General features: G+C 47.5%; 1 protein-coding gene and 1 long non-coding RNA gene across 4 annotated transcripts in view; one reads left to right on the forward strand and one right to left on the reverse strand.

Moving 5' to 3' along the window:
• LOC119968967 (T-cell surface antigen CD2-like) overlaps positions 1-23,897 on the reverse strand; it is a 39,018-nt gene extending 15,121 nt beyond the window's left edge. For both annotated transcript variants that reach the window (XM_038802023.1, XM_038802022.1), the window contains exons 1-2: positions 23,735-23,897; positions 21,586-21,906 (exon numbers count right to left, since the gene is read on the reverse strand). In XM_038802023.1, coding sequence (XP_038657951.1) covers positions 21,586-21,906; positions 23,735-23,795 — 382 coding nt within the window. In that variant the 5' untranslated portion in view covers positions 23,796-23,897. The remainder of the gene's footprint in view (positions 1-21,585; positions 21,907-23,734) is intronic.
• A 71-nt stretch (positions 23,898-23,968) lies between these two features.
• LOC119968608 overlaps positions 23,969-26,920 on the forward strand; it is a 29,011-nt gene continuing 26,059 nt past the window's right edge. Inside the window, exon 1 of one of the 2 annotated variants that reach the window (XR_005461150.1) lies at positions 23,969-24,053. This is a non-coding gene — a long non-coding RNA (uncharacterized LOC119968608). The remainder of the gene's footprint in view (positions 24,054-26,920) is intronic. The other variant, XR_005461151.1, reaches the window with a different exon arrangement.

A 26,920-nucleotide genomic window follows, 5' to 3' on the forward strand; every position in this document is an offset into this window, starting at 1 on the left:
GGTTGGGAGAGCTTCAGAGACAGAATTCCAGAGCTTCACCAATAGCGGAGCAATTAATATCGAGGATGAGCAAGAAACCAGAGTACTTTGGAGGGTTCATAGAGTGGAATCATGACAGCACAGAAGGAGGGTCTTATGGATGGAAGTTATTACAGACATATGAAGGGTTAAAGCCTTATGTGGATTTGAAAACAAGAATGAGAATTTTAAAATTGAGATATCCTCAGCCCAAAAACTAATAAGGCCAGTGAGCACAAGGGGAATGGGTCAATGGGGATTCGATGAATTTACAGAGAGTGCAATTTATTTTATCCTGGCCAGGACAGCACTGGCTCTTTTCTATGTACAGAGTACAGAAGGAGGCCATTCGGCCCATCGAGTCTGCACCACCCCACTTAAGCCCTCATTTCCACCCTCTCCCCGTAACCCAATAACCCCTCCTAACCTTTCTGGACATTAAGGGCAATTTATCATGGCCAATCCACCTAACCTGCACATCTTTGGACTGTGGGAGGAAACCGGAGCATCCGGAGGAAACCCACGCAGACACGGGGAGAACTTGCAGACTCCGCACAGACAGTGACCCAGCGGGGAATCGAACTTGGGACCCTGGGGCTGTGAAGCCACAATGCTATCCACTGTGCTACCTTGCTGCTGATAATAAAAGAAAATGTGTTTCCATCAACAATTACTTTGAACAATCGCAAATGGTGTTAATCTTATCTTCATCACACCTTCGCTTATCTGTAAATATTCTACAAAGAAACAGCCACAATAAATTCCATTTACATCGCGCCTTCACTGAAGCATATTCAGAAATAAATGAACGAGAAACCAAAGAGGCAGATAGATATTAGGGGAGGTGATCAAAGGTTTGGGAAGTTTTAAAGGAGGGGGGGGGGGGGGGGGGGGGAGGCAGAGCAGCTGAGGCAGTTAGGCAGATAACTAAAAGCATGGCCATCAATGGTGGGATCAATGGGATGAGTCATTTATAAGAACCAGTGTCAGAGGAACAGGGAACATGGGATGGCATGATGGCTGGAGTACTTTCTGTGAATAGGGAGGGGCAAGGACATGAAAGGTTTGAGAAATGTAAAATGCCAGCCAGGAACGTTCAAGAGTCAGCAAGCACAGAGGCCCAGATTAGCATGTGGATTGCAGCACTTTGGCGGAGTTAATGGTTACCACCTGTGGAAGACAGGAAGCACATTGGAATCATTGAGGTGACAAAGGCAGGAATGAGAGTTCAGTGGAAAAAAGGCTATTTCAAGGGTTGAGGTGGAAGAAAGATAAATGTGTGACCAAGAGCGTATGAGGTGAGAAGCTCAGTGGGCGAACTGATAGCATGCCAATGTGGCAAACAGCCTGCTTCAATCTGACATGATGGATGGAAATGGAATGCAATCAATCACAAAGGGATTGGTTGGGATTTTCCAGCCCTTCCCACTGGCAGGATCTTCCAGTCCTGTCAAAGGCAGCCACCCGCCGTGGGTTCCCTGGCAAAGCAAAGCAAATTGCCATTGACTTTGGCGGGACCGTAAGATCCCACAGGCAGCCAATGGGGAGCCGCCTCTTCTAAATGGGGTACACTATGGAAGATTCAAGACCATTTACATAGAACATAGAACAGTACAGCACAGAACAGGCCCTTCAGCCCTCGATGTTGTGCCGAGCAATGATCACCCTACTCAAACCCAGGCAAGGCAAGAAGTCAGGCAAGAAGTCTGACAGCAGAGGTACAAAGGAGATAGAGAGATATATGCAGAGAGATGCAATTGGTTGCAATTGGCAAAGTTTTTGAAACTGACTCGATTTTCCTCCTCCATTCGCTTTGGGTGCTGTGACGGGTGGAAGTAGATAATATTACAAGGCCAAAATTCAGTTTATGTAATTGTGAAACCAGTTTGTGATTGTCCGCTCCACCTGTCAATGGCGGGTCACGTTTCCCATCGTGGCACATTGGGGGAACGTCATTTTAATATATTTATATCCCATTATAAGGAATCCTCAACAGAATCATCCCCCCAATCTGGATTATCAAGCCAAGTCGACGTGCAATTAAAACAAAGTATTTCACAGTTGTACATAAGTAACATGCATCTGCCGACCTGCACATCACTCCTCACTTCGTAGTCAGCTCGCCAATCTTGCATCACACAACACTCACAGAAATCAATGGCCAGCTTCGCAGGCAGCAGCATAGCACTTTCAGGGAGTTGTCACAGGCAGGTCTATGACCAGCAGTAAGGTAGGGGTGACTTTTAATAGGCTGCGGGCCTATTAAACAGATATACAACAAGCACAACGCCACCAAGGATTACAGGGGTGGCTAGAGAGGTCTGTGAGGCCAAAGGGTGTTTTGCTGAAGTTGGGCCAGAAGGAAATGAGAACGCCTTGGTAGTTTGAACACAATCTTGACGTAGGAGAATTGCCACGTGGGGTGCTGTAATGAATTCCAATTGGCTTTATTGGTTGGCCAATTGGAGTATGAGCTCCCTCAATGATAGCTCATTGAGGGGGCCCATATAAGCACCTGTGTAGGCTTTGTGAGCCAGTCTTAAGTTGACTGGACTGCTAGCAGCACTGTTTGTAGCTGCTCCTATAATATCGTTATTGTAAATAAATATTGGTGTGGTGACGGAACTCCTGCCTCCCGTGGATTACTACAGTGGTGACGAGGATGGGATATAAAGTAGATGAGTCAGGCTTCCACCCATTAGAAGACAGAGTAAGGGCAATAAAAGAAAATAGGGCCTCCATCCTAGAACCCCTCCACCAGCTACTAAAATAGGGGCAAGAATGGAAATGGCCCGCTCGCCAAAACCGAGCATTTAAGGACATTAAGGAACAGCTGTCATCCGAAAATGTACTAGAGCATTATGACCCAAGGAAGGAGTTGGTGGTCACTTGTGATGCATCCCCCTACGGGGTAGGAGCCGTCTTAGCCCATAGAGGAAGGAATGGGGAAGAACGGCCAATAGCCTATGCTTCGAGGACCTTGGCGATGGCTGAGAGGAAGTACGCCCAAATCGAGAAGGAAGGACTGGCAGTGATATTCGCAGTAAAATAATTTCACCAGTATCTGTACGGGCGGAAATTCACCATATTGACGGACCGTGACGGGGGCAGCACGGTAGCATGGTGGTTAGAATAAATGCTTCACAGCTCCAGGGTCCCAGGTTCGATTCCTGGCTGGGTCACTGTCTGTGTGGAGTCTGCTCGTCCTCCCCGTGTGTGCGTGGGTTTCCTCCGGGTGCTCCGGTTTCCTCCCACAGTCCAAAGATGTGCGGGTTAGGTGGATTGGCCATGCTAAATTGCCCGTAGTGTCCTAAAAAGTAAGGTTAAGGGGGGGGTTGTTGGGTTACGGGTATAGGGTGGATACGTGGGTTTGAGTAGGGTGATCATTGCTCGGCACAACATCGAGGGCCGAAGGGCCTGTTCTGTGCTGTACTGTTCTATGTTCTATGTTCTATAAGCCGTTATTAGGGTTATTAAAAGAAGACAAGTCAATACCCCTGATTGCATCAGCCAGAATCCAATGCTAGGCATTGCTACTGGTGGCGTATAGATACCTACTGGAGCACAGACCGGGAATGCGAGTAGCAAATGCAGATGCTTTGAGCAGACGTCCCCTCCCGGACACTCCGCCGCAAATACCAAAAGTAGAGGAGACATTAACGACTCTTTTTTGGACACCCTACCAGTAGACGCACAACATATTCGGTTGTGGACGCAAAAAGACACAGTTTTAGCCAAGATGAAGCATTTACTGGTAACAGGGAACTGGAAAAACCAGTGGAGCCCCAGATGCACAAATACTGGAGCAGAAAGGACCAAATAACCGTAGAAGACGGTATCCTATTATGGGGAGCCCGGGTAATCGTCCCAGCTCAGGGCAGTCAGGCAATCTTAACCGAGTTACATCACGGACACCCAGGGGTGTTTAAAATGAAGATGCTAGCTCGAAGCTATGTTTGGTGGCCAGGTTTGGACACAGACATAGCAGCCTTGGTACATCGGTGCCAGGAGTGCCAACAGGGGCAAAGAGTGCCACCAGCGGCACCAATGCACCCGTAGGAATGGCCAGGCAGACCGTGGACCTGCCTGCATATTGACCACACCGGCCCTTTCATGGGCTCAATGGTTTTGGTGATAGTGGACGCCCACTCCAAATGATTGGACGTCCACCGGGTAAACGCGGCAAGCACAGCATCGACAATTGAAAAGCTCAGGGCCTCGATTGCAACACATGGACTTCCGGAGGTTTTGGTGTCGGACAACGGAACGGCATTCACAAGTGGGGAATTTGGAAAATTCCTGAAAGAAAACGGAGTCCGTCACATCAAAACGGCCCCATACCATCCAGCGACCAACGGCCTGGCAGAGGGAGCAGTCCAGGCACTTAAAGCGGGGCTCAAGAAGCAGACAGCAGCGTCAATGAAAGCGCGCTGAAGAAACACCTAGACCAAATAAGGGCAGCGGAACCACACCTGGAGGCAGGCGAAGCAGGACCGCATCAAGCTGGGATAACCCAGACGGAAAGGATACCCACACCGCAGCCCCGAGCAATTTCTCCAGACCCCGTCATCCAGTCGTCAGAGTCGGAGATGGACACGTTCGACGAGGCCGCCGCGACATCTCGCCCCAAGGAAGAGGAAGAACAACTTCCAAGGAGGACATCAAGGAAACGACGGACACCTATAAGGTACACCCCGCCACTTTGGAGAACGACCCGGCGGACGACACAGAGGTGACAGACCCAGACATGAGGAGCATGAAGAAGCTCAGAGGAATGCCAGCTGGCAGGAATTCCTCGGACCTTGGGGGGGAGGGGTGTAATGAACTCCAATTGGCTTTATTGGTTGGCCAATTGGAGTATGAGCTCCCTCAATGACAGCTCATTGAGGGGGCACATATAATCACCTGTGTAGGCTTTGTGAGCCAGTCTTAAGTTGACTGGACTGCTGGCAGCACTGTTTGTAGCTGCTCCTGTAATATCGTTATTGTAAATAAATATTGGTGTGGTGACGGAACTCCTGCCTCCCGTGGATTACTACAGGTGCTCTTTCCAAGGGTCGGGGCAGACTCTTGGGCCGAATGGCCTCCTTCTGCACTGTAAATTCCATGATTCAATGCCACTTGGTGTGAGAAGTAGATCAGTAAAACAGTCTCCAACATTGACATTTTTCACGGTGAGAAGCTGTGGTGAATGTATTACTGCTACCATCCACCATTGTATTACATTGCATTGTATTGTATGATGTTGATGCCCTTGTGGGCTCCGCCTATGGCTCCACCCCTTCGGGGGAGGTATATAGATCTGCAGCCTGTAGGTGGCACTCAGTACAGAGCAGTCGCAGGCAGGCACAGTTCTAGCTGATTGAAACTACTGTTCACTTCAACTCTCCATCTCGTGTGAATTGATGGTCGCATCAATTTAATCAGCTACAATATCGCTATGGAAGCAGCCCTCAAACCTGATCAAATGGAACTCGACCCACAGGCAGCTGAAGCCAAAGGAATTTTTTCACACAGGCTCCACTGTTTTGAGGCCTACCTCGCACCTCGTCCTCGCCCACCGTCACTGAGGAACAGAAACCGAGTCTCCTCCACGCCCAGGTGAGCCACAGAATATCTGTGCAGGTCGAGGAAGCGACCACGTACGCAGACGCGGTCGCAATCCTGAAAAGGCAGTACGTGAGGCCGGTAAACAAAGTGTTCGCGCGGCATTTGTTCACCACTTGTCGTCAGCGCCCGGGGAATCGCTGGAGGAATACCTATGCAATCTGAAGGTACTCGCTCGTAACTGAAACTGCAAGGACGTCACTGCACGGTAGCATTGTGGATAGCACAATCGCTTCACAGCTCCAGGGTCCCAGGTTCGATTCCGGCTTGGGTCACTGTCTGTGCGGAGTCTGCACATCCTCCCCGTGTGTGCGTGGGTTGCCTCCGGGTGCTCCGGTTTCCTCCCACAGTCCAAAGATGTGCAGGTTAGGTAGATTGGCCATGATAAATTGCCCTTAGTGTCCAAAATTGCCCTTAGTGTTGGGTGGGGTTATGGGGATAGGGTGGAGGTGTTAACCTTGGGTAGGGTGTTCTTTCCAGGAGCCGGTGCAGACTCGATGGGCCGAATGGCCTCCTTCTGCACTGTAAATTCTTTGTAAATCTATATTGAACTCGCCATCCGGGACCCCTATGTGGCTGGAGTCCGGTCCAACTAAGTCAGACAGCGCTTGCTCGAAAGGAGCGCCCTCAACCTACAAGAGACGGTAAAACTATCCACTTCCTTAGAAACAGCTTTTCAAGTCCTCAATGCTTTCACCTCCGATACGCGATCCCCTCGTGGACACCTGACCAGAGGTTGCCCAGGCCTGTGCCACGTGGCTGCCCCTCAATCCGGGGGGCTGCGCTGCTATTTCTGTGGCCTGAACCAGCACCACAGGCAGCGATGCCCGGCTCTGAATGTGACCTGTAGCGACTGCGGCAAGAAAGGACACTTTGCCAAAGTCTGCCTGGCCAGATCCAAAGCTTTTAAACTACAGGCCCGACTTTCAGACTCACAGGCCCACAGACCCCACAGTCTGGCTGCGTGCCTGCCTGTACTGCCCCCTTTGGATGTGTCATCAACCTTGTGCTGTCCGTGGGGGCAGCCATCTTTAAGCCTACCCAACGCGTGCGATTCATGGGGGCCGCCATCTTCAACGCCGCCCGACACGTGCGACCGATGGGGGCTGCCATCTTGGGACCACCCGACCACCTCCGACCATGCTGGCTACCCGCAGCTCGGCGCTGTCATCCTCGACCAATCACGGCCCAAGCATCTCAGGAACTCGATGATGACCGTCCAGGTCAATGGCACGAAACGCCCTGTCTGTTTGACTCTGGGAGCACGGAGAGCTTTATACATCCAGACACGGTAAGGCGCTGTTCTCTCCAAATCTCCCCTGCATTCCAATCTCCCTTGCTTCCGGATTGCATTCAGTGCAGATACAGGGGTACTGTGTCGCAAACCTCACGATACAGGGCACCAAGTATGCCAATTTTAAACTATATGTCCTCCCACCATCTCTGCGCTCCTCTCCTGTTAGGACTGGACTTCCAATGTGATGCATGATCAATTGTACAAAGACTAAGGTTGGATACAACTGTGGCTTTATTGCAGCAGGATGTGTGGCCTCCCACAGCAGCTGGTGAAATGGCTGCTGAATAGAGGACACGCATATTTATACTCTTCCTACTGGGCGGAGCCAGCAGGCAGGGGCTACCGGCGAACTTGTAGTACAGGTCCTACCTTACATCACCTAATACAGGTGTAACAGTGGTTTACCACACATGCAACCTCAGGTTGACCCTGAAGTCCGGCGGGCCCCTACCCCCTCTCACCGTATGTAGCCTCACGACCCTCAGGTTCGCACCTCCCTCGCTCTTCGCAAACCTCACCGACGACTGTAAACCCGTCGCCACAGGAGCAGGCGGTACAGTGCCCAGAATAGGACATTTATTAAGTCAGAGGTCCAGCGGCTCCTGAGGGACGGGGTCATCGAGGCCAGTAATAGCCCCTGGAGAGCCCAGGTGGTGGTCGTCAGGACTGGGGAAAAGAACGGGATGGTTGTAGACTACAGCCAAACCATAAATCAGTATACGCAACTCGATGTGTAACCCGGATAGCGGACATGGTAAATCAGATTGCACACTACCGGGTTTTCTCCACGGTAAATCTGAAGTCCGCATACCACCAGCTTCCAATCCGCCCGGAGGATCGCCACTACATGGCCTTTGAGGCAGACGGCCGCCTCTTCCACTTCTTCCGGGTCCTCTTTGGCATCACCAACGGGGTTTCGGTCTTCCAAAGAACGATGGACAGAATGGTGGACCAGTATGGGCTGCGGGCCACATTTCCGTACTTGGACAATGTCACCATCTGCGGCCATGATCAGCAGGACCACGACGCTAACCTTCAGAAGTTTCTCCAAACCGCCCAAGCCCTCAATCTCACCTGTAACAAGGAGAATTGTGTTTTCTGCACAACCCGACTGGCCATCCTCGGCTAGGTCGTGGAAAATGGAATCCTGGGGACGATCCTGATCGCTTGCGCCCCCTCCCCCACTTCCCCAAGGCCCTGAAAAGATGCCTCGGGTTCTTTTCATATTACGCCCAGTGGGTCCTCAACTATGCGGACAAAGGCCGCCCACTGATCAAAGCCACCATCTTCCAACCTGATGACTGAGGCCCGCCTGGCCTTCTGCCACATCAAGGCAGATATTACCAAAGCCGCGATGCACAAGATGGACGAGTCCATCCCCTTCCAGGTGGAGAGCAACGCGCAGAGGTCACCCTTGCCGCCCCCCTCAATCAGACGGGCAGGCCAGTAGAATATTTTTCCCGTACCCTCAACGCCTCCGAGATTCAACACTCCTCAGTTGAAAAAGAAGCTCAAGCCATTGTGGAAGCTGTGCGGCATTGAAGGCACTAGCTGGCTGGTAGGAGGTTCACCCTCGTCACCGACCAGCGGTCGGTAGCCTTTATGTTCAACAATACACAGCGGGACAAGATGAAGAATGATAAAATCTTGAGGTGGAGGATCGAACTCTCCACCCGTGACTACGATTTTGTATATCGTCCAGGGAAGCTCAATGAGCCCCCAGATGCCCTGTCCCGTAGCACATCCGCCAGCACGCAAGATGACTGACTCCGAGCAATCCACAATGACCTCTGTCATCTGGGGGTCACCCAGCATCTCCACTTCATCAAGACCCGCAACCTGCCCTACTCCACCGAGGAGGTCAGGGCCATGACCAGGAACTGCCAAATCTGCGCGGAGTGTAAGCCTTGCTTCTATCAACCAGATAGGGCCCATCTGGTGAAGGCACCCGGCCCTTTGAGCGCCTCAGCATCGATTTCAAAGGGCCCCTCTCCTCCACTGACCGCAACGAGTATTTTCTTAACGTTGTTGACGAGTATTCCCGTTTCCCCTTTGCAATCCCTTGCCCCGACATGACCGCGGCCACTGTCATTAAGGCCCTGCATAGTATATTCACACTGTTCGGTTTCCTCACTTACGTCCACAGTGACAGGGTCTCCTCGTTTATGAGCGATGAGCTGCATCAGTATCTGCTCGGTAAGGGCATTGCTTCGAGCAGGACTACCAGCTATAACCCCCGGGGAAACGGACAGGTAGAGAGGGAGAATGCGACGGTATGGAAGGCCGTCCTTCTGGCCCTACGGTCTAGAAGTCTCCCAGTTTCCCACTGGCAGGAAGTCCTCCCCGACGCGCTCCACTCCACTAGGTAACTCCTTTGCACAGTTACGAACGAGACCCCTCATGACCGCCTATTTGACTTCCCCAGGAAGTCCACTTCTGGGTCTCGCTTCTGTCCTGGCTGACGACACCGGGGCCTGTCCTCCTCTGAAAGCACGGGAGCAGCCATAAGTCCAACCCCCTGGTCGAGAGGGTCCAGCTCCTTCACGCCAACCCTCAGTATGCCTACGTAGCGCACCACGACGGCCGACAAGATACAGTATCCCTCCGGGACCTGGCATCTGCCGGTTCCCCTGCGACCATCACCTCCCCCCCCCCCCCCCCCCCACCTTACACCGAACACCGCCCCGGCACTTACATGGTCTACACCCCCCTCCCTTCCCCCCATCGCTGACCTACAGGGATGAAGCTCCAGAAGACACGCTCCCGGAGTCAATGAGTTCAACACCCGTTCCCGCAGCGACAGGTCGAACACCCGTTCCCGCAGCGACGAGTCCAACACCCGTGCCCGCAGCTAAACCAGAGCTCAGGCGATCGCAGCAAATGATCAAGGCACCGGACAGACTCGATCTGTGAGCCCACTTCACCCCCACTGGACTTCAGTTTTTAACAGGGGGTGAATGTGGTAGAATGTATTACTGCTACCATTCACCATTGTATTACATTACATTGTATTGTATGATGTTGATGCCCTTGTGGGCTCCGCCTGTGGCTCCGCCCCCTCGGGGGAGGTATATAGATCTGCAGCCTGTAGGCGGCACTCAGTACAGAGCAGTCGCAGGCGGGCACTGTTCTAGCTGATTAAAACCACTGTTCAAGTCAACTCTCCGTCAAGTGTGAATTGATGGCGGCATCAGAAGCACTAAAGGATAACAAATCATGAAAGACAATAAGGCACAAATACAGATTACAGGTGAGAGTTAGTGTAGAACCCGAATGGGAGAGATGACAGGAACACAAGGTAGAATAGAAATGAATGACGTGTTTATTCCGTGTATACAGAATCATGAAAACTGCTACACCTCTCCCCGACCTGCACCCAAGTCAGGGCTTTTATACAGAGTAGTTTCCCCTTGGTAAGGGAAAATCCCACCCCAATTACCAGGGTGTTCATACTCAGCTGTGTAAGGGGGAAATCGAATGGAGCACAGTCTCTGGCCCCCAAGAGGGCCGTCACGCCTAGTATGTTGAAATGCAAGACATGGGTGGCCGTGTAACCAGCCTTGTCCAATCCATTTGAACAGCCTATTACATGTAATTTATGAAATTACACAGTCACTGGGTTACACAGAGGTGGGGGTGGCAGTGACATAATGGTATTGTCGCTGGACTTGTAATCCAGGGACCCAGGGTAATGCTCTGGGGACCCGGTTTTGAATTCCATCGCGGCAGATTGTGAAATTTAAATTCAATAGAAATATGGAATTAACAGTCTAACGATGACCATGAAACCGTTGTCGATTGTCATAAAAACCCATCTGGGTCACTAATATCCTTCAGGGGAGGAAAGCTGCAATCCTTACCTGGCATGGCAATGTGGTTGACTCTTAAATGACGTCTGAAAGAGTCGAGCATGCCACTAAATTCACGGGCAATTAGGGATGGGCAATAAATGTTGGCCCAACCAGCAACGCCACCATTCCATAAATAAAGAACAAATCCTCCCCACCTTAAGGGGCTAGGCCGGCGCTGGAGGGGTTGGCACCGTGCCAACCATCACAGAATGGCCTCCGCTGGCCGGTGCGAGTTGCCGCATGCGCAGGAGCACCAGCGTGCTCAGGTGCTTGCACAAAACCACTGGTGTGCTTTCTGCGCATGCGCAGGGGTTTCTTCTTCCCGCCGGCCATGGCAGAACTTTACAGAGGCTGGCGCGGAGGGAAAGAGTGCCCCCACGTCACAGGCCCGCCTGCAGATCTGTGGGCTCCGATTACGGGCCAGGCCACCCTGGGGTCCCCCCCGGGTGCGGATCCCCCGCGCCCCTCCCCCCCCCACCCCCCGAGGACTCCGCAGGCCGCCCTCAGAGCCAGGTGCCGCTGGTACGGACCTGGTCTAATCCACGCCGGTGGGACTGGCCGAAAATGGGCAGCCGCGCGGCCCATCGGGGACCGGAGAATCGCCACTACCAACGGCCCCTGACCAACGCGCCGCGTTCCCCTGCCGGAGAATTCGGCAGCCGGCATCGGAGCGGGGGGCGGGATTCATGCCGCGCCCCGGTAATTCGCTGACCTGGCGGGGGTGGGAGAATCCCGCCCCTTATGTCTGCAGTTGCTGCTACAAAACAGCATTGTGTAAATGAGGGAGCCAAGGATAAAATTCTTGGGCGACTTTGGAGGTCTGGATGCAGGGCAGGAAAGAACGAGTTGTTAGAAATGTTCTGACTACAACCGGATCCAAATAAGGACAGTCACACTGAACAAGACAAGGAGGAGGGTGTATGGTTATTTTTTCGTTGCAGTGTACCCAATTCATTTTTTTCCAATTAATGGACAATTTAGCATGTTCAATCCACCTACCTTGCACATCTTTGGGTTGTGGGGGCAAAACACACGCAAATACGGAGAGAATGTGCAAACTCCACACGGACAGTGACGTAGAGCTGGGATCGAACCTGGGACCTCGGCGCCATGAGGCCACTGGGCTAACCCACTGCACCACCGTGCGACCTGAGAGCGTATGGTTGATCCTATCAACGATGTAGATTGGATGGGGATGAAGGAGAGAGATAATGCCCAGAGGGAACAATCACTGAGCAATTCATTTATTAGGGTTATTTTGGTGTTGTGGAAAGATCAGAAAACAGATTGGACAGATTGAATCCTGCTGTAGTGTGAAAGCTAACCACTGATATTGGAGGCAACAACATGCTCAAGAACCTCTGAGAGGAAAGCAAGTATAGAAGTGGAGCAGTTTGCAAAAACAGAAAGAGCAAGATGGTATTGATAAAATAGGGTGGTGATAGTGGTTTCAAAGGGAGAGAACAGTAACCATTCGCAAAATCAGAACTTAGGGGCTAGAAGAGGAAGTTGGATGGTCCGCAGTTTAGTAACTTTGACCCAAGGGGAGAGTGGCTGGGTCTCATTGACATGATAATCTTGGGAAGGATATGAGGGGTGATTGGTTAGAAACTAGGAAAAGATGAGGGTTCGGGGTTAGGCTGGGTGAATGGACCACAATGAGAGAGAAAGTAATGGCTTTGCTCAGGATAAGGACTTCAGAAGTGTAAGTCAGTGAGATATTAATCAGATTGAGAGCCAGAGAAGCATTATTGCTAATTAATGGGCAAAAGATGAGAGTTTGAAAGTACAGTTGTAACTGAGTTGGAGATGGATTTTCCAATGATAGGTGCAGATAGAAAGGGATTGGGGAAATATGCTGAGGGATAGAAAGAAGTGATCAAGGATGGCTTTGTCTATAATCAAGACCACGGGGTTTTGAGCCCCCAGAGATGGCAAGTTTGAGAAGTCGGCCATGTTATGGGTCAGCAGGTTTATATGAAGGGAGAGGTACAGAAAGGGCAGTAGGTCAATGCATTCAGGAAAAGGAGAGCAAGATTTGTTCAGATGAAGATTGAAATCATCGTGGCTCATTAGTGTAGAGACTGTGGGAAGAAAGGAGGGAGGGTAATTTTGTGAGAATGCAGGATGTCAATACAATTGTCCAGGGATCATTTTTGCACATTAATGGATTTTCTGGAAGAAAAAGTGAAGATGGGCAGTTAAATTGATCTGTTGGCTCTCCATATTTTTGGGCTATCTCCTGAAGCAATGCTGCATCTGAACTGAACCCTTGCATCACCCATGACCTAATTGAATCTGCCTAAGAGCAGAGCTCACGACTCTCAGCACACAACCTCACCATGTGCTGAGCAACTAGGCTGGTTAGGATAGGCACAGGTCTTTAGTTAAACCTAACATTGTGTAAACCCACAGTAAGCGTAGGGTTTAACAGTCTGCAGTTAATAAAATAGTGTTGTACTAGTTTACGTGTTGGCAGCCTGTCTGTGTCTCAAGAATACACAACACCCAACACATCAAATTTGATCATAAAGAGCTTGGGAAATTTAACCCAATTGGAAATGCAATGTAGAATGTTAGCAAGGAAGAAACATGAGGCACCTGAGGTGCTATTATAAATGCGTATAAGAAATCTGAGTCGATTATTGGAACAAATGAAGGAGGACTTCCGGAGGTGGGACGTGCTCCTGTTGTCACTGGCGGGGAGGGTACAGACCGTAAAGATGACGGTTCTCCCAAGATTTTTGTTTGTTTTTCAGTGTCTCCCTATTTTTATTCCAAAGGCCTTTTTTAAGCGGGTGAACAGGGTGATATCTGGGTTTGTGTGGGCACGTAAAACTCTGCGAGTAAAGAAAACGTTGCTGGACTGGAGCCGAGGGGAGGGAGGGCTGGCACTGCCAAACTTTAGGAAGTACTACTGGATGGCGAATATAGCCATGATTATGAAGTGGGTAGTTGGGGAGGGGTCGGTGTGGGAGCGGGTGGAGGCGGCATCTTGTAAGGGCACAAGTTTGGAGGCATTGGTAACGGCACCTCTTCCATTCCTGCCGGCCCGGTACTCCACAAGCCCAATGGTAGAGGCAGCCCTGAGAGTCTGGGGGCAATGGCGGAAGCATATGGGAGTAGAGGGAGCATCGGTGTGGGCTCCAACCCGTGGTAATCATCGGTTATGGATGGGGGTTTCGGAGGTGGCAGAGAGCAGGTATTGAGAGGCTGGGGGATCTGTTTATTGATGGGAGCTTTCCCGGTCTGGAGGATCTGGAAGTGAAGTTGGAATTGCCGGGAGGGAATGGGTTCCAATATCTCCAGGTAAGGGATTTTGTGCGAGGACAGGTTTTTACCTTTCCGCTCCTTCCAACACAGGGGCTACAGGACAAGGTAGTTTCTAGATTGAGGGTTGGGGAGGGGAAGGTATCGAAAATTTACAAAGAACGTATGGAGTGGGAGGAAACCCAGATGGGGAGACAAAACGTAAATGGGAAGATGAGTTGGGAAAGGAGTTTGAGGTGAGTCTGTGGGAGGATGCCCTAAGCAGAGTCAACATGTCCACATCATATGCCAGGCTCAGCCTGATACAATTCCAGGTGGTGCACCGTGGCCCGGATCAGCAGGTTTTTTGCAGTAGAGGACAGGTGTGGGCGATGTGCAGGAGGGCCCGCAAATCATGTCCGCATTTTTGGGTAGCCCGAAGCTCAGGAGATTCTGGCAGGGATTTGCAGATGTCAAGTCCAGGGTGTTAAATGCGAGGCTGACATCGAGTCCAGAGGTGGCGATTTTTGGAGTGTCGGAAGACCCAGGAGTCCGGGGGGGGTGAGAGAGGCGGATGTCTTGGCCTTTGCCTCCTTGGTAGCCCTGAGATGGATCTTACTAGTGTGGAGGGACACGAAGCTCCCGAAAGCAGGGGTATGGGTTAGTGACATGGCTGGGTTTCTCAGGCTTGAGAAAATCAAGTTTGCCCTGAGAGATTCATCATTAGGGTTTGTCTGGAGGTGGCAGCCATTTATCGACTCCTTCGGAGAAATTTGAACTGTCAGCAGATCCAATATGGGGGCGGGGGGGGGGGGGGGGGGGGGGGGGAGGGGGGGGGGGTGGGTGGGGGAGCAGGGGTGGGTAGGGGGAGGGAGTTAGACTATGTCGGTCCAGCTTAGGCGAAGACTGTGGGAGATGGAGGGGTGGGTTACGTGTTGAACTATGTTTGTATCTGTATTTGCGTCTTTTGTTATTATAAAACCATTAATGCCTGAATAAAATGTTATAAAAAAATACACAGAAGATTATATTTCGTTTGAAGATAGTAATTTTTAAATGTAGGAAAAATGAAAAAATGGGAGGCTGGTGAGGGCCTATGAAAACTACAGATCAAAGGGTAGCCCATGTTGTGTTAGTGATACAAGGTGCTAAAAGTTAAACAATGAGATCCTCATTAACTATCGCCTGAGGAGATAATCTGAACGTGAGGGCTTCTGGAAAAACATTAAATTATTCGTGTAAATTCCAGGGGCGAAATTCACCTGACGGGAGATAAAGTGCCAACACCGGAGTGAAACCCTGAGTGATTCACTCCGGCGTCGGAGGCCGCTCCTCGCCCCCTATTCTCCCACCCGCAGGGGGCTAGGAGCAGTGCCGCATTAATTTCACGCGCCGGGCCTTGGTGCCGCGTCAAAGCGGCGCCGCGTAAATGACGCGGCCGGCGGCACTTAAATGACGTCACCCGCGCATCCGCAGGTTGCCGTCCTCCCCGCGGGCGCCCCGCAAGACATGGAGGATTGATCTTGCGGGGCGGCGGAGGAAAAAGAGTACGTCGTTTAGAGACGCCGGCCCGCCGATCGGTGGACACCGATCGCGGGCAGACCCCTACTGAGCACCCCCTTGGTGCTCGATCCTCCCCCCCCCCCCACCCTCCCCCCCCCTCACAGGCCGCACACACAGCGTTCACACACTGTTCACGCCGGCAGCGACCAGGTGTGGTTGGCGCCGGCGTGAACCGGTCGGATTGGGCAGGCCGCTCGGCCCATCCGGGCCGGAGAATCGCCACTCGACCGTTAGAAACGGCAAGCGGCGATTCTCCGAGCGGCCTGTCGTAAAACTCGGCACGCCGTTTTGAGGGGGTGGGAGAATCGCGTGCGGGTGCCAGGGCGGCATGGCGGGAATCGCCTGGCACTCCCGCGATTCTCCTACCTGACGTGGGGGTCAGAGAATCGCACCCCACAGATCAGAAAATGTTTGAAGGCAACTGATAAACAAGAGATAGTTGAAAGTTAGAGATAATTAATTTGGATTTCTATCTGGAAAAAGGCTATGTCCATCACATTGCTATGCAGATTTAATATATTTAATTCATTGTTTTAAAAATATCAGTTGGATCAATGTAGGAGGCCTGGAGTATCTGTTTCCAGAGCTGCTTGAAAGAATTAGAATCTGGCAGTAACCAAGACAAGGAGCATAGGGCCCTCATGAACCAGGGTCGTTTTTGATTTGGACTCACTGGGTGTGGTAGTCACCACTGATGTATATATTAGGTGATTTGCAGTAAGGCCCTGTACTACAGGTGCGGGGGTAGTTCCCTGCCTGCTGGCTCCGCCCAGTAGGCGGAGTATAAATATGTGTGCTCCCCGTACAGCAGCCATTTCGCCAGCTGCTGTAGGAGGCCACACATCTTAGTGCAATAAAGCCTCAGTTGCATTCAACTCTGGTCTTTGTGTAATTGATCGTGCATCACTGGGCAAGGATGTGAGTGAAGCCTATGATCAGGCTGCAGAAGTCCAACTTTGTGAGATGTTGAAATGGGGTTGAAGAGTTTATCGAGCTCGACGTAGAGGGAGAATCCCCAGAAAACCCCTCACCCCGGGAGATAGCACCGAAACTAAGGAGAGCTGTAACACACCTTGGTTTGGTCCTAGGACAATTGAATGACCCCACGTGAAACTAGCATAACGGGATTCTTGACTGTAATTAAAAGTAGAATGGGGATGCTCGTAATAGTTTAAAGTGCTTCCAAAATCTAGTCGTGCTTGTTGGGTTTTGTCAAAGTAAAGGTTTCATTTAAAACATGAAATCTTGTTGTGTGGTATTTCAGTTAACAACTGGGAATTCAAATTTCTTTTTAGAAGACACCAGTCTCCATTAAGATTGTAATGTGCTTATTATGGGCCCTTTGAGAATCAGAAAGGATGTACAGAGTGGTTGTGGATTTAAGAAGGATTGAATCTTGTGATGACAGTAGGAGAGTTGGAAGAATGAAGAGTAGTGAAGGGTTGGATTAGAATGTTTGAGGTTAAAGAATTTTCCAAGAATGGAGAAATGAGGGTGGGATGGCTTACACCATGGGTGGGATTTTCCGACCCAGCCTGCCACCGGGATCACCCGTCCTGCCAAACATCAATCAGCCTTTGGCTGTTTGGCTGTGCTGTCAAACCTTCCGTGATCATAGAATTTTTTTAGAATCATAGAATTTACAATGCAGAAGGAGGCCATTCAGCCCATCGAGTCTGCACCGGCTCTTGGAAAGAGCATCCTACCCAAGCCCACGTCCCCACCCTATCCCCATAACCCAGTAACCCCACCCAACACTAAGGGCAATTTTGAACACTAAGGACAATTTAGCATGGCCAATCCACCTAACCTGCACATCTTTGGACTGTGGGAGGAAACCAGAGCACCTGGAGGAAACCCACGCACACATGGGGAGAACGTGCAGACTCCGCACAGATAGTGACCCAAGCCGGAAATTGAACCTGGGACCCTGGAGCTGTGAAGAAATTGTGCTAACCACGATGCTACCATGCTGCCGAACGGTACCCGATGGGTTACAGATGGGTCCTATCATGGCACGGCTGGAAAATGCCCAACACATGTTATTTTTAAGAATAATTTAGATAGCTAACATGAAGAAAAAGGGATGAAGGCATATGGGAACAATGTGAGAACATGTGATTAGGGCTGATTCTCATTTGGAGAACAAATGTCAATATGGACTGGTTGGGCTGAACAGGATATTTCAACGTTAAAAATTCTTCGCAATTTTAAATATAGTCTCACAGTTCTAGAAATTAATCTGTGCAGATAATAATGATACATAATAATTGCCATGTTGATATAGACTGCACAACATTTACTTTAATACCATAAGCTTTAATCTGTCCAGAATTTCATGCATAATAAATCCTCCTAGGTACCTTTAGCTATAGAAGCTAACTATTATGGAAAACATTTAGAGGCAAACTTAAAACATTTAGGGAAAATTCATTTTTTCATACCAAGATTAAAATTACTTAGAATAACTCTCATTTATTTAATCCAATCACGATAGTGGAAATGTATCATTTGTGCGGTGATTATTCATAGAGTTTCATAGAATTTACAGTGCAGAAGGAGGCCATTCGGCCCATCGAGTCTGCACCGGCTCCTGGAAAGAGCACCCCATCCAAGATCAACACCTCCACCCTATCCCCATAACCCAGTAACCCCACCCAACACTAAGGGCAATTTTGGACACTAAGGGCAATTTATCATGGCCAATCCACCTAACTTGCACATCTTTGGACTGTGGGAGGAAACCGGAGCACCCGGAGGAAACCCACGCACACACGGGGAGGATGTACAGACTCCGCACAGACAGTGACCCAGCGGGGAATCGATAGGTAATATCGATAAGGCAAATGCTTTTAAACTACACACTCAGAATGTCTCTATAGTCTAGTATTAAGTACCATATATACTCGCGTAACATGCGACTTTTGAGCACCTAATTTGAAGCCTAAATTTCGGGGGTCGCATGATACGCGAGGTACAAAAATCGCGGGTCTGAAATGCTGGCCAAGATAAGTCACATAGCATCCAGCTGGCTTTACTAGCGTCGTTCAGCCACTTGCCGTTTCCAATCATAAAAACATGAATGGAAACGTCAAGTGGCTGAACATCTTCCCATCAGAATGCCGTGGTCAAAATCTGAAGAGTAGTATTCTGATGGGAAGATGGGAAGAGTGGATTCTGCTGTGAAAGCTGTTGGCGATTCGAACAGCTTTCCAGCTGGCTTTACTAGCGTCGTTCAGCCACTTGCCGTTTCCATTCATAAAAACATGAATGGAAACGGCAAGTGGCTGAACGACGCTAGTAAAGCCAGCTGGAAAGCTGTTCGATTCGCGAACAGCTTTCACAGCAGAATCCATTCTTCCCATCTTCCCATCAAAATACTACTGATTGTGACCACAGCATTCTGATGGGAAGATGTTCAGCCACTTGACGTTTCCATTCATGTTTTTATGAATGGAAACGGCAAGTGGCTGAACAACGCTAGTAAAGCCAGCTGGAAAGCTGTTCGAATCGCGAACAGCTTTCACAGCAGAATCAACTCCGCAGAAACCACACACAATGATACCATTTGGAAGTTTTAGTTTCCAAAATTAATTTCCAAAAAAGTCACTCGCATGATACATGAGGTATACCATAAAATCATGTTTTGGGGATGAAAATTTAGGGGTCGCATGATACGCGAGATCGAAAGTTACGCGAGTATATACGGTAATTTAAACACATTTGTTAACAAACCAATACAACTTCCAAAAATAAATTTGTTGACATGCTGTGTTCTCGCTTAACCTGAAGCTATTTTGATATTTCAGTGACATTGTAAAACTTGCACAGAGAAAGCAAAGGCCAACCACAACGCAAAGAAATAATTGACAAAATGTCACCATTCACTACACATTTTACAGTTGGAAGTGAGCTTAAAGTGGAGTTCTGCACTTCAGTTAATCTTAGTGATAGAATTCCTAATATTACACCATCAATTATCTGTTAAATTGATACATAAAATTGAAAATAACAACTTAATAAGTGAATTTTGACACCTCTTATTCTCATGGAGATATGGCTGAGCTAGAAAAACCAACCAATTCATGCAGGGTAACTAGAAATAAGCTAACCTTCACTCTATATTGGATAGCATATTACATGGAGCAAAGGAGAAGTAAATTTACTTTTAATCTGCTGATGTTCCTCATGATGAACTTCCTCTTGTGATTTTAGCTGACAAGATCAAAACTCTCTGATCCAGCTATATCATTTGTCAGCTACTTCCCATCAATATTGCAGACTTTTGGTGACAACTGTCGGTCTGCAGCATGTATGTTCCCGTGGTTTTTGGTTGAACATGTCAAGGATATACAGGGGAAATTTGAAAGCCCACATTGTCTGTAGGCTACAGCTTAAGATTTGCAGACTTTGCCAAATTGAAAATGCAAAGTACTGGCACCTCAAAAAAGAGACATTGATTGGCCTTTATTTCAGGTATAATCTTTCATCACAACATGCAACAGTAATGCTTTTCATTTATCTTTAAATTCTAGCTTTTTTTGTTTTCATTTTACATCTCCAGCACACTTGCTACTGGCGCTAGCATTTTATTGTGTGCACTGGTAATCAAAACACAAAAAAGTGCATTGTGCTTGTGACTTCCTGAGAAGCCACCGGCAGCCTATCCCTTGTGACAGGGATCTCGTAAAAACCCTCCCATAATTGTTTCAGAAATCTTGGCTGACAGGCCTGCACAACAATATGGAACCTGGCCAACAAGAACCTGGCACTGGCCCACAGGGTGTATGGGGAACTTTTTGAGGTGAAAATATTTCTGAAGAAAACTCAGTGACTTAAAATAAGTTGAGATAAAAATAACATAAATCCTATTAATCATCCTAGAGGTGCTATCAATATAGGAAAGACTTATTCAACTAAAAGTCTGAAATATTTCACATCTTGTTTTCTTCATTAATGTTATAACTAATGCAACTGAGCAAGTAGAGTTCAAAAGAATTCAAATTTAACATTTTCAATTATTAAAATAATACTGCTCAACTTTACAATGAATCAAAAGAAATGACTTGGTAGAATTCACTAAAGTAGTTCTATAAGGGCCCATTTCAACAAACCCGCATGGGTCTTACAGGGTAGAGATGATCCACTATCCTGTGGAGTTTGCAGAATATGAGCTCCCCTGATTAAGGGACAGGGGACCCTTAACTAAGGCAATGTGCCTTCATATAAACAGAGTCGGCCAGTCAGGCACTAACTAGGAAAGACCTAGTAGGGAACTACTGGTGATGTGTATATAGTTAACATGTTAAATAAAAATAAATTGTTTTTCCCTACAACATGTTATAGACTCCTTTTGTTGCTCCTTATAAAAATAATATAGTAGAATGACTATGAAGTTGGATTAAGAGTGCTGATAATGATATAGTATCTGATAATCCAGTCACCAATATATTGTACAAATTCGGACAAAGCAACTTTTGCTCTTGGTTTATGGTAACTATTCAAACTGCTTGCAACTTGGTGCAAACGCATTCAAAATAAATAAGTGTTCCTTAAATTTTAGATATTGTTTGCCTTGACACTAGCTAAAATCGGCTTGTTTAAAATTCAACGTCCGACAATTTGTTGTGCAATTGCATGCTGAACATCAGTAGGGTCTACACTGCCTTGTAGATGAAAACCATGCATAGATTGTTTATTTAAGCTGACTGGAATGCAGCTCAAATGGTTAAAATATAAAATTTGGTTGCAATACAGAACTGGAATGCTCTAGATCCAAGACAACACCATCCAATATATCGAAGACATCTAAGTGCAAGTCCAGTATTACAAAGGGTCTAATGCATGGGTAATCCTGACGTGGAGAATATTTCCTCAGATTTACAATACTCTAATTACCTGAAATAGATTCTTTCCCCAAAAGGATTTGGAATCCCTTACTATTACCAGTAAATTTTGTCCAAAGCTTTGGGCTGGATTCTAATAAAGAAAGAAACTTACCAAGTAAATGCAGTTGAACGGTTTTATTAGATTGACATTTTCCTGCTTGGTCACATATTTCCCATTTATATTTTCCATTGTCAGTTGTTTTACTGATTTTAAGTTTCAAAGTCCCATTTTCAAAGATGTTTAATCGATCTTTATAATCACCATAGCCCTGAACAGAACCATCTTTGTATCGTCCAGCTACTTTGTCAGCATGCATCCACTTCACATCATAGTACTTATCGGAGCTTTGATCCCGAACATGTAAGAATATTGGCTTCCCAAGTTCACTGTAAACATTCTCTACATCATCGCTACTTTCTGTAAGTAACAGACCTGTGGATTAAAAAACAAAACTGTTGAAATGTATTAATTTGTTTCTGGTCAACTGATCTCCGTGACATGCAAGGAAACTCAGCATCAATCCAAACTATTGAAAAATCCACCAGATTGGAGTTTCTTTGGCATGATATTGTGTGGCTGTCACTTCCACATGAAAATTACAGATAACATGACCTATCGAAAAGGCTTTGAAGCAGGCTGGCAGGTGTAATGCTTAGAGGGCTCCAAACATGTGCAAGATTGCTGCTGGAGTCCCTCTCACAATCTGACAACAAAGAGTACTGCTAAATTCTCACTGCTTATCCAGGACATGAGCTCAAATGGTATCTGGAACTGATTGAGGAAACTCCCAGGCCCCACTGACAGTTCCAGCCCTTTAGGATGAATTATCCATTAAAATGTGATGTGTATGTATGCAACTGCTTATAAATATGGGAAATGCCAATAAAAAGGTTTATTTAAAAAAAGAAAAGAATTGTGGGAAGGAAGTCCTGCATTAGTAACCTTTGAATGTAAATAAAAGGTTCCCTTTGTAACTATGTACACCATTGTAAATAAGGAAACGTGATTATGAAAATTAAGGTCACAGATGCGGGGACAACCTGTGATATAGAACAGTACAGCACAGAACAGGCCCTTCGGCCCTCGATGTTGTGCCGAGCAATGATCACCCTACTTAAACCCACGTAACCCGTATACCCGTAACCCAACAATCCCCCCATTAACCTTACACTACGGGCAATTTAGCATGGCCAATCCACCTAACCTGCACATCTTTGGACTGTGGGAGGAAACCGGAGCACCCGGAGGAAACCCACGCACACACGGGGAGGACGTGCAGACTCCACACAGACAGTGACCCAGCCGGGAATCGAACCTGGGACCCTGGAGCTGTGAAGCATTGATGCTAACCACCATGCTACCGTGAGGCCCCCCCTATATATGTTGTTGATGTGCTTGTTGTTCTTGTTCTGTTTTTTAAATTTATGTGTTATTAAATTTTGATATTGTGTTAAAATGCCAATAAAAATACTTTAAAAAAAATTATAGTGAGTATTCCCACAAATCTGCTTATGGTGGATCATGTGTCACATTATGAAAGCTGCCATAGTAGCTAACACAGTTCCAAACGCTCTGTATTATCTTGAGAAACATGAACTTGAAGAGACTTATATTCTTTCTCTTTCAAGGAAAGTATTTACAGCATTCCTATTGAAAATATTAAATTTAAATTTAAGTATAATTATCTGGAAATAAATGTCTCTAAGCAGTGTAAGTTGGCAAGACTAAATCAGTAATGTTTTAGTTATGAATGCTCAGAAGTACAAGTTGCAATTATACAATAATTTCTTAGAAATAACGTATCCAAACTTTTGAATTAAATATTAAATGTAATCGAATTTATTTCAGGATTATTTACAGATAAATGAACATTGGGTGCTTTTAGCTATTGAAAGTTAATTAAGTGCACATTTAGAGTGTAATTTCATAAAGCAGATAAGATACAAGATCAATATTTGAGTAAATGTGAGCATTCTTTGTTGTAACAGTTAATGCAATAGGAAACCTATCTTCCCAATTTACTGTTCATTAAATTACCTCTATTTCCAAATTTCCTTTGAAAACCAAAGGTATGGTGGGTAATGAAGATTACATAAAGCAGTTGCTATCACAGCGGGTGCCCATTGCATTAGGTGGAAAGGAAAATCGTCTGACTGTAAAATGATCAAATGAACTGATATTGCCTGGTTTAAAAGTTAAAATTAACCTAAAAAATTTAATACAAAAAGTTAAAAATGTATTTCAATTAAAATATCCTTACCTGATATAGTTAGCAGAAAAACTATGTTGATCTGCAGTGAACATTTTTGAATACAAGCCATTTTGACTGAATTTTGGCTGTGTATCAGGAATTGAGAACAGAAGCTGTCTATTTTAACAAAACGTTATTCTACGAAGAAGAAACTGACGTAAGTCGTTCAGCTCAGGGTGGGAGGAGAAGAGGAAACAGAGGCGGCTTTGAGTTGAGGGGAAGGGCTCTGACTGGTAGAGGAAGGAAAGATTCTGACAGACAGCACCAAGCTGATGGGGAGGGGAGGGGAAGACAAAGCTGGACTTTAACAGAGCAGTATTGACAACAGGTGAGGATTGTAACATACAGTTCTTTGCAGAAGTGAAGAGTTTGGCTAGCACTTCTGCTCACGAGGCGTGGAGAGGGATTGTTTGTGATTGGTGGAAGATTGTGATGGGAGCACTGGCAAGCAGAGCTCATAGAAAAGAGGAAGAATGTGAGAGGAAATTTGGATAGGTAAGGAAGGGGATAATTTCACCAACACCTTTTCTTAATGCCCTTTAAATATATAATGCAAAAAGTCAGCCTTTACAGCTATGCTGCTAACACCCAGCTTCACATCTCTAACACTTTGTACGTCCCTTAGTTGTATCAGTGATATCAGATTGCTTGTCCAGCATTTAATCTTGGACGAGGCATAATTTATTCAGCATAACATTAAAAACAGCTATTGCCTTCAAATCCTGCTAGAAACTTCACTCCATGCCACTGATTCCATCCCTTCCCCAGCTACTGTCTCAGGCAGAGCAGGAGTAGCCATACAATCATAGATTGGTCACAGTACAGAAGGCATCCATTTGGCCCATCATGTCCATGATAGCTCACTCTATAAGAACTGGTAAGTTAATCACACTCTCCCACCCTTTTCCGGTAGTTTTGTGTTATGATCCCAGTTGATGTTATATAATTGGAGGGGAAGATCCCAGAGTGGAATCCTGTCTCAAAGGGCCATCACTTTTATTTTCTTTTAATAAAACATGTATCCGAGTCACTGGACCGCTAATTAGTTTTACCAACCAGGGGAAAAATTTATTAAACATGAAAAGTTGGATTATTATGCAATACTTTGCTCCCCCCTTAGTTGAACAAATGCACACAAATTTAGGATTAACATGGATTATAAAATGAATCTTAAACTACAATGGTCCCATTAATACAAAGTCCCTTTTAAGCACATAAAATGACTGGTAAAATACATGCACTCTGCTCTGAACCCAAGTCAGTGTCTGTGGTTTTCTCTTCAGAATCCCCCAGATGACTATCACATGAGAGTTTCCAAACTACACTCCCAAAAACATGTTTTAAAATCTTCTCTTATAATAATGCCTTCTTTTAGTGGCTTACATTCTAAAATCCAGTCCAGGTTTTACAAATGACTGTTTTAAACCAAGCTTCCGTTCCACTTTTAACAGTAAATCCAATCCGGGATTTACACTAACCCCTTTAGGAGTTATTTGTCTTCACTGCTTTGAAAACTGCTCACAATTGCTTTAACTCTCAATTCCCAGTATTAAAATGGCATTGTGTGGTCGACTTACCTTTGAAAGCTGCTGCTCTACTTTAAGGGCAGGATTTTCCTCGCCATGTGTTGCACATTCTGCAGCAGCGGTGGGCGGCTCGCCAGCGGTCAATGAGGTTTCCAGTTTAATGCATCCCTCGCTGCCGGGAAACCCGCAGCGGGGATGTGCCATCGGCAGAACTATAAGATCTCGCCAGCGTGAATGACCAGAAAATCCTGTCCTGTATCTTGTTACTGCAATTGTTTCTTTTACTCAGAACACTTTGTTTGCTTCTCCTTGAATTCTTCAGAACAATACCTTGGACTCTGCTCACTTAATTCCAGCCGTCTTAAAAACCCTTTCTCTCCCAATTCCTTGATTATCTGGACTGTAACTTGTATTTTAGGAAGCCTGCTTCTTTTCAGCTCCCACCCTGTCCAATCTATTTTCTGGCAGAGTTGAGAGATGTTCACTCCCTGAGGTCCTATCTCCAACTGCCCACAAATTCAGCTAAAACTAAAACTTTAAAACTTCTCCGCCTTACAAGGCCCAGTTGCTAAGCAACACTCACATGCTTATGCCATTTATTTATTCTTTATGCCGTAGTCTGCTCGAAGCACAATAACCAAACCCCACCATACCAACACCTTTGTCCAGCATGAATCTAACTATAGGCTTTACCCTTCCAGGCACAGAAACATTAAATTAAGCACACTTAAAATCATACCTTATTTCTAATGTTTACCAATATAAATATGAATCCCTTGAAACTACTTTTGTTTTCCTAACATTTTCAATTTTTTTCTCTTCAGACAATTATCTAATTTGCTTTTGAAAACCACGATCAAATCTATCTCCAACACATTCGCAGTCAGTGCATTCCAGATCCTAACCAGACGCTGGATAAAAACGGGTTGCCTCATGTCACCATTGCTTCTTTTACTAATCACCTTGGATCAGTGCCGGCTTTCTCGAAAGCACCACCAATGGAAACAGGGGGCGGGATTCTCCGATCTCCCGCCGAGTCAGACAATCCCCCGGGGGGGGCGGTGCGAATCCCGCCGGCTGCCGTATTCTCCGGCACCAGTTTTTGGGAGGGGGTGGGGTTGACGTCACGTCGGTTGGGGGCCGTTGGCAGCAGCCCCCCGGCAATTCTCCGGGCCTCGATGGGCCGAGTGGCCGTCCGTTTTGGTCAGTCCCGCCAGCGCGTGTTACGCATGGTCCCACACGGCGGGACCCGGCAGGTAAGCTGGCTGGGGCAGTCCTCGTGGGGGCGTGGGGGGATCCGACCCCTTGGGGGGGGGGGGGCCCACGGTGACCTGGCCCGCGATCGGGGCCCATCGATCTGCCCCCGTGGGGGCACTCCATCCTTCCACGCAGGCCCCTGTAGGGCTCCGCCATGGCCGGTGTAGAGAAGACAACCCCCTGCACAAGCGCCAAAATATGCCGGTGGTTCCCGCATGCGCAAGATCACGCAGGCTCTTTGGCGCATGCGCGAACTCGCGCAGTCCCTTTCGCCGCCAGTTGGAACGACGCCACCTCCTCCGGCAACCACCTTGCCCCCGAAATTGTGGAGAATTCTGCACTTTCGGGGGCTGTTGACGCCGGAGTGGTTGGCGCCGGAGTGGTTGGTGCCGGTTCTCCCGCCCAGAAGGGA

Source organism: Scyliorhinus canicula, chromosome 7 (genome assembly GCF_902713615.1).
Source record: "Scyliorhinus canicula chromosome 7, sScyCan1.1, whole genome shotgun sequence".
Lineage (NCBI taxonomy): Eukaryota > Metazoa > Chordata > Chondrichthyes > Carcharhiniformes > Scyliorhinidae > Scyliorhinus > Scyliorhinus canicula.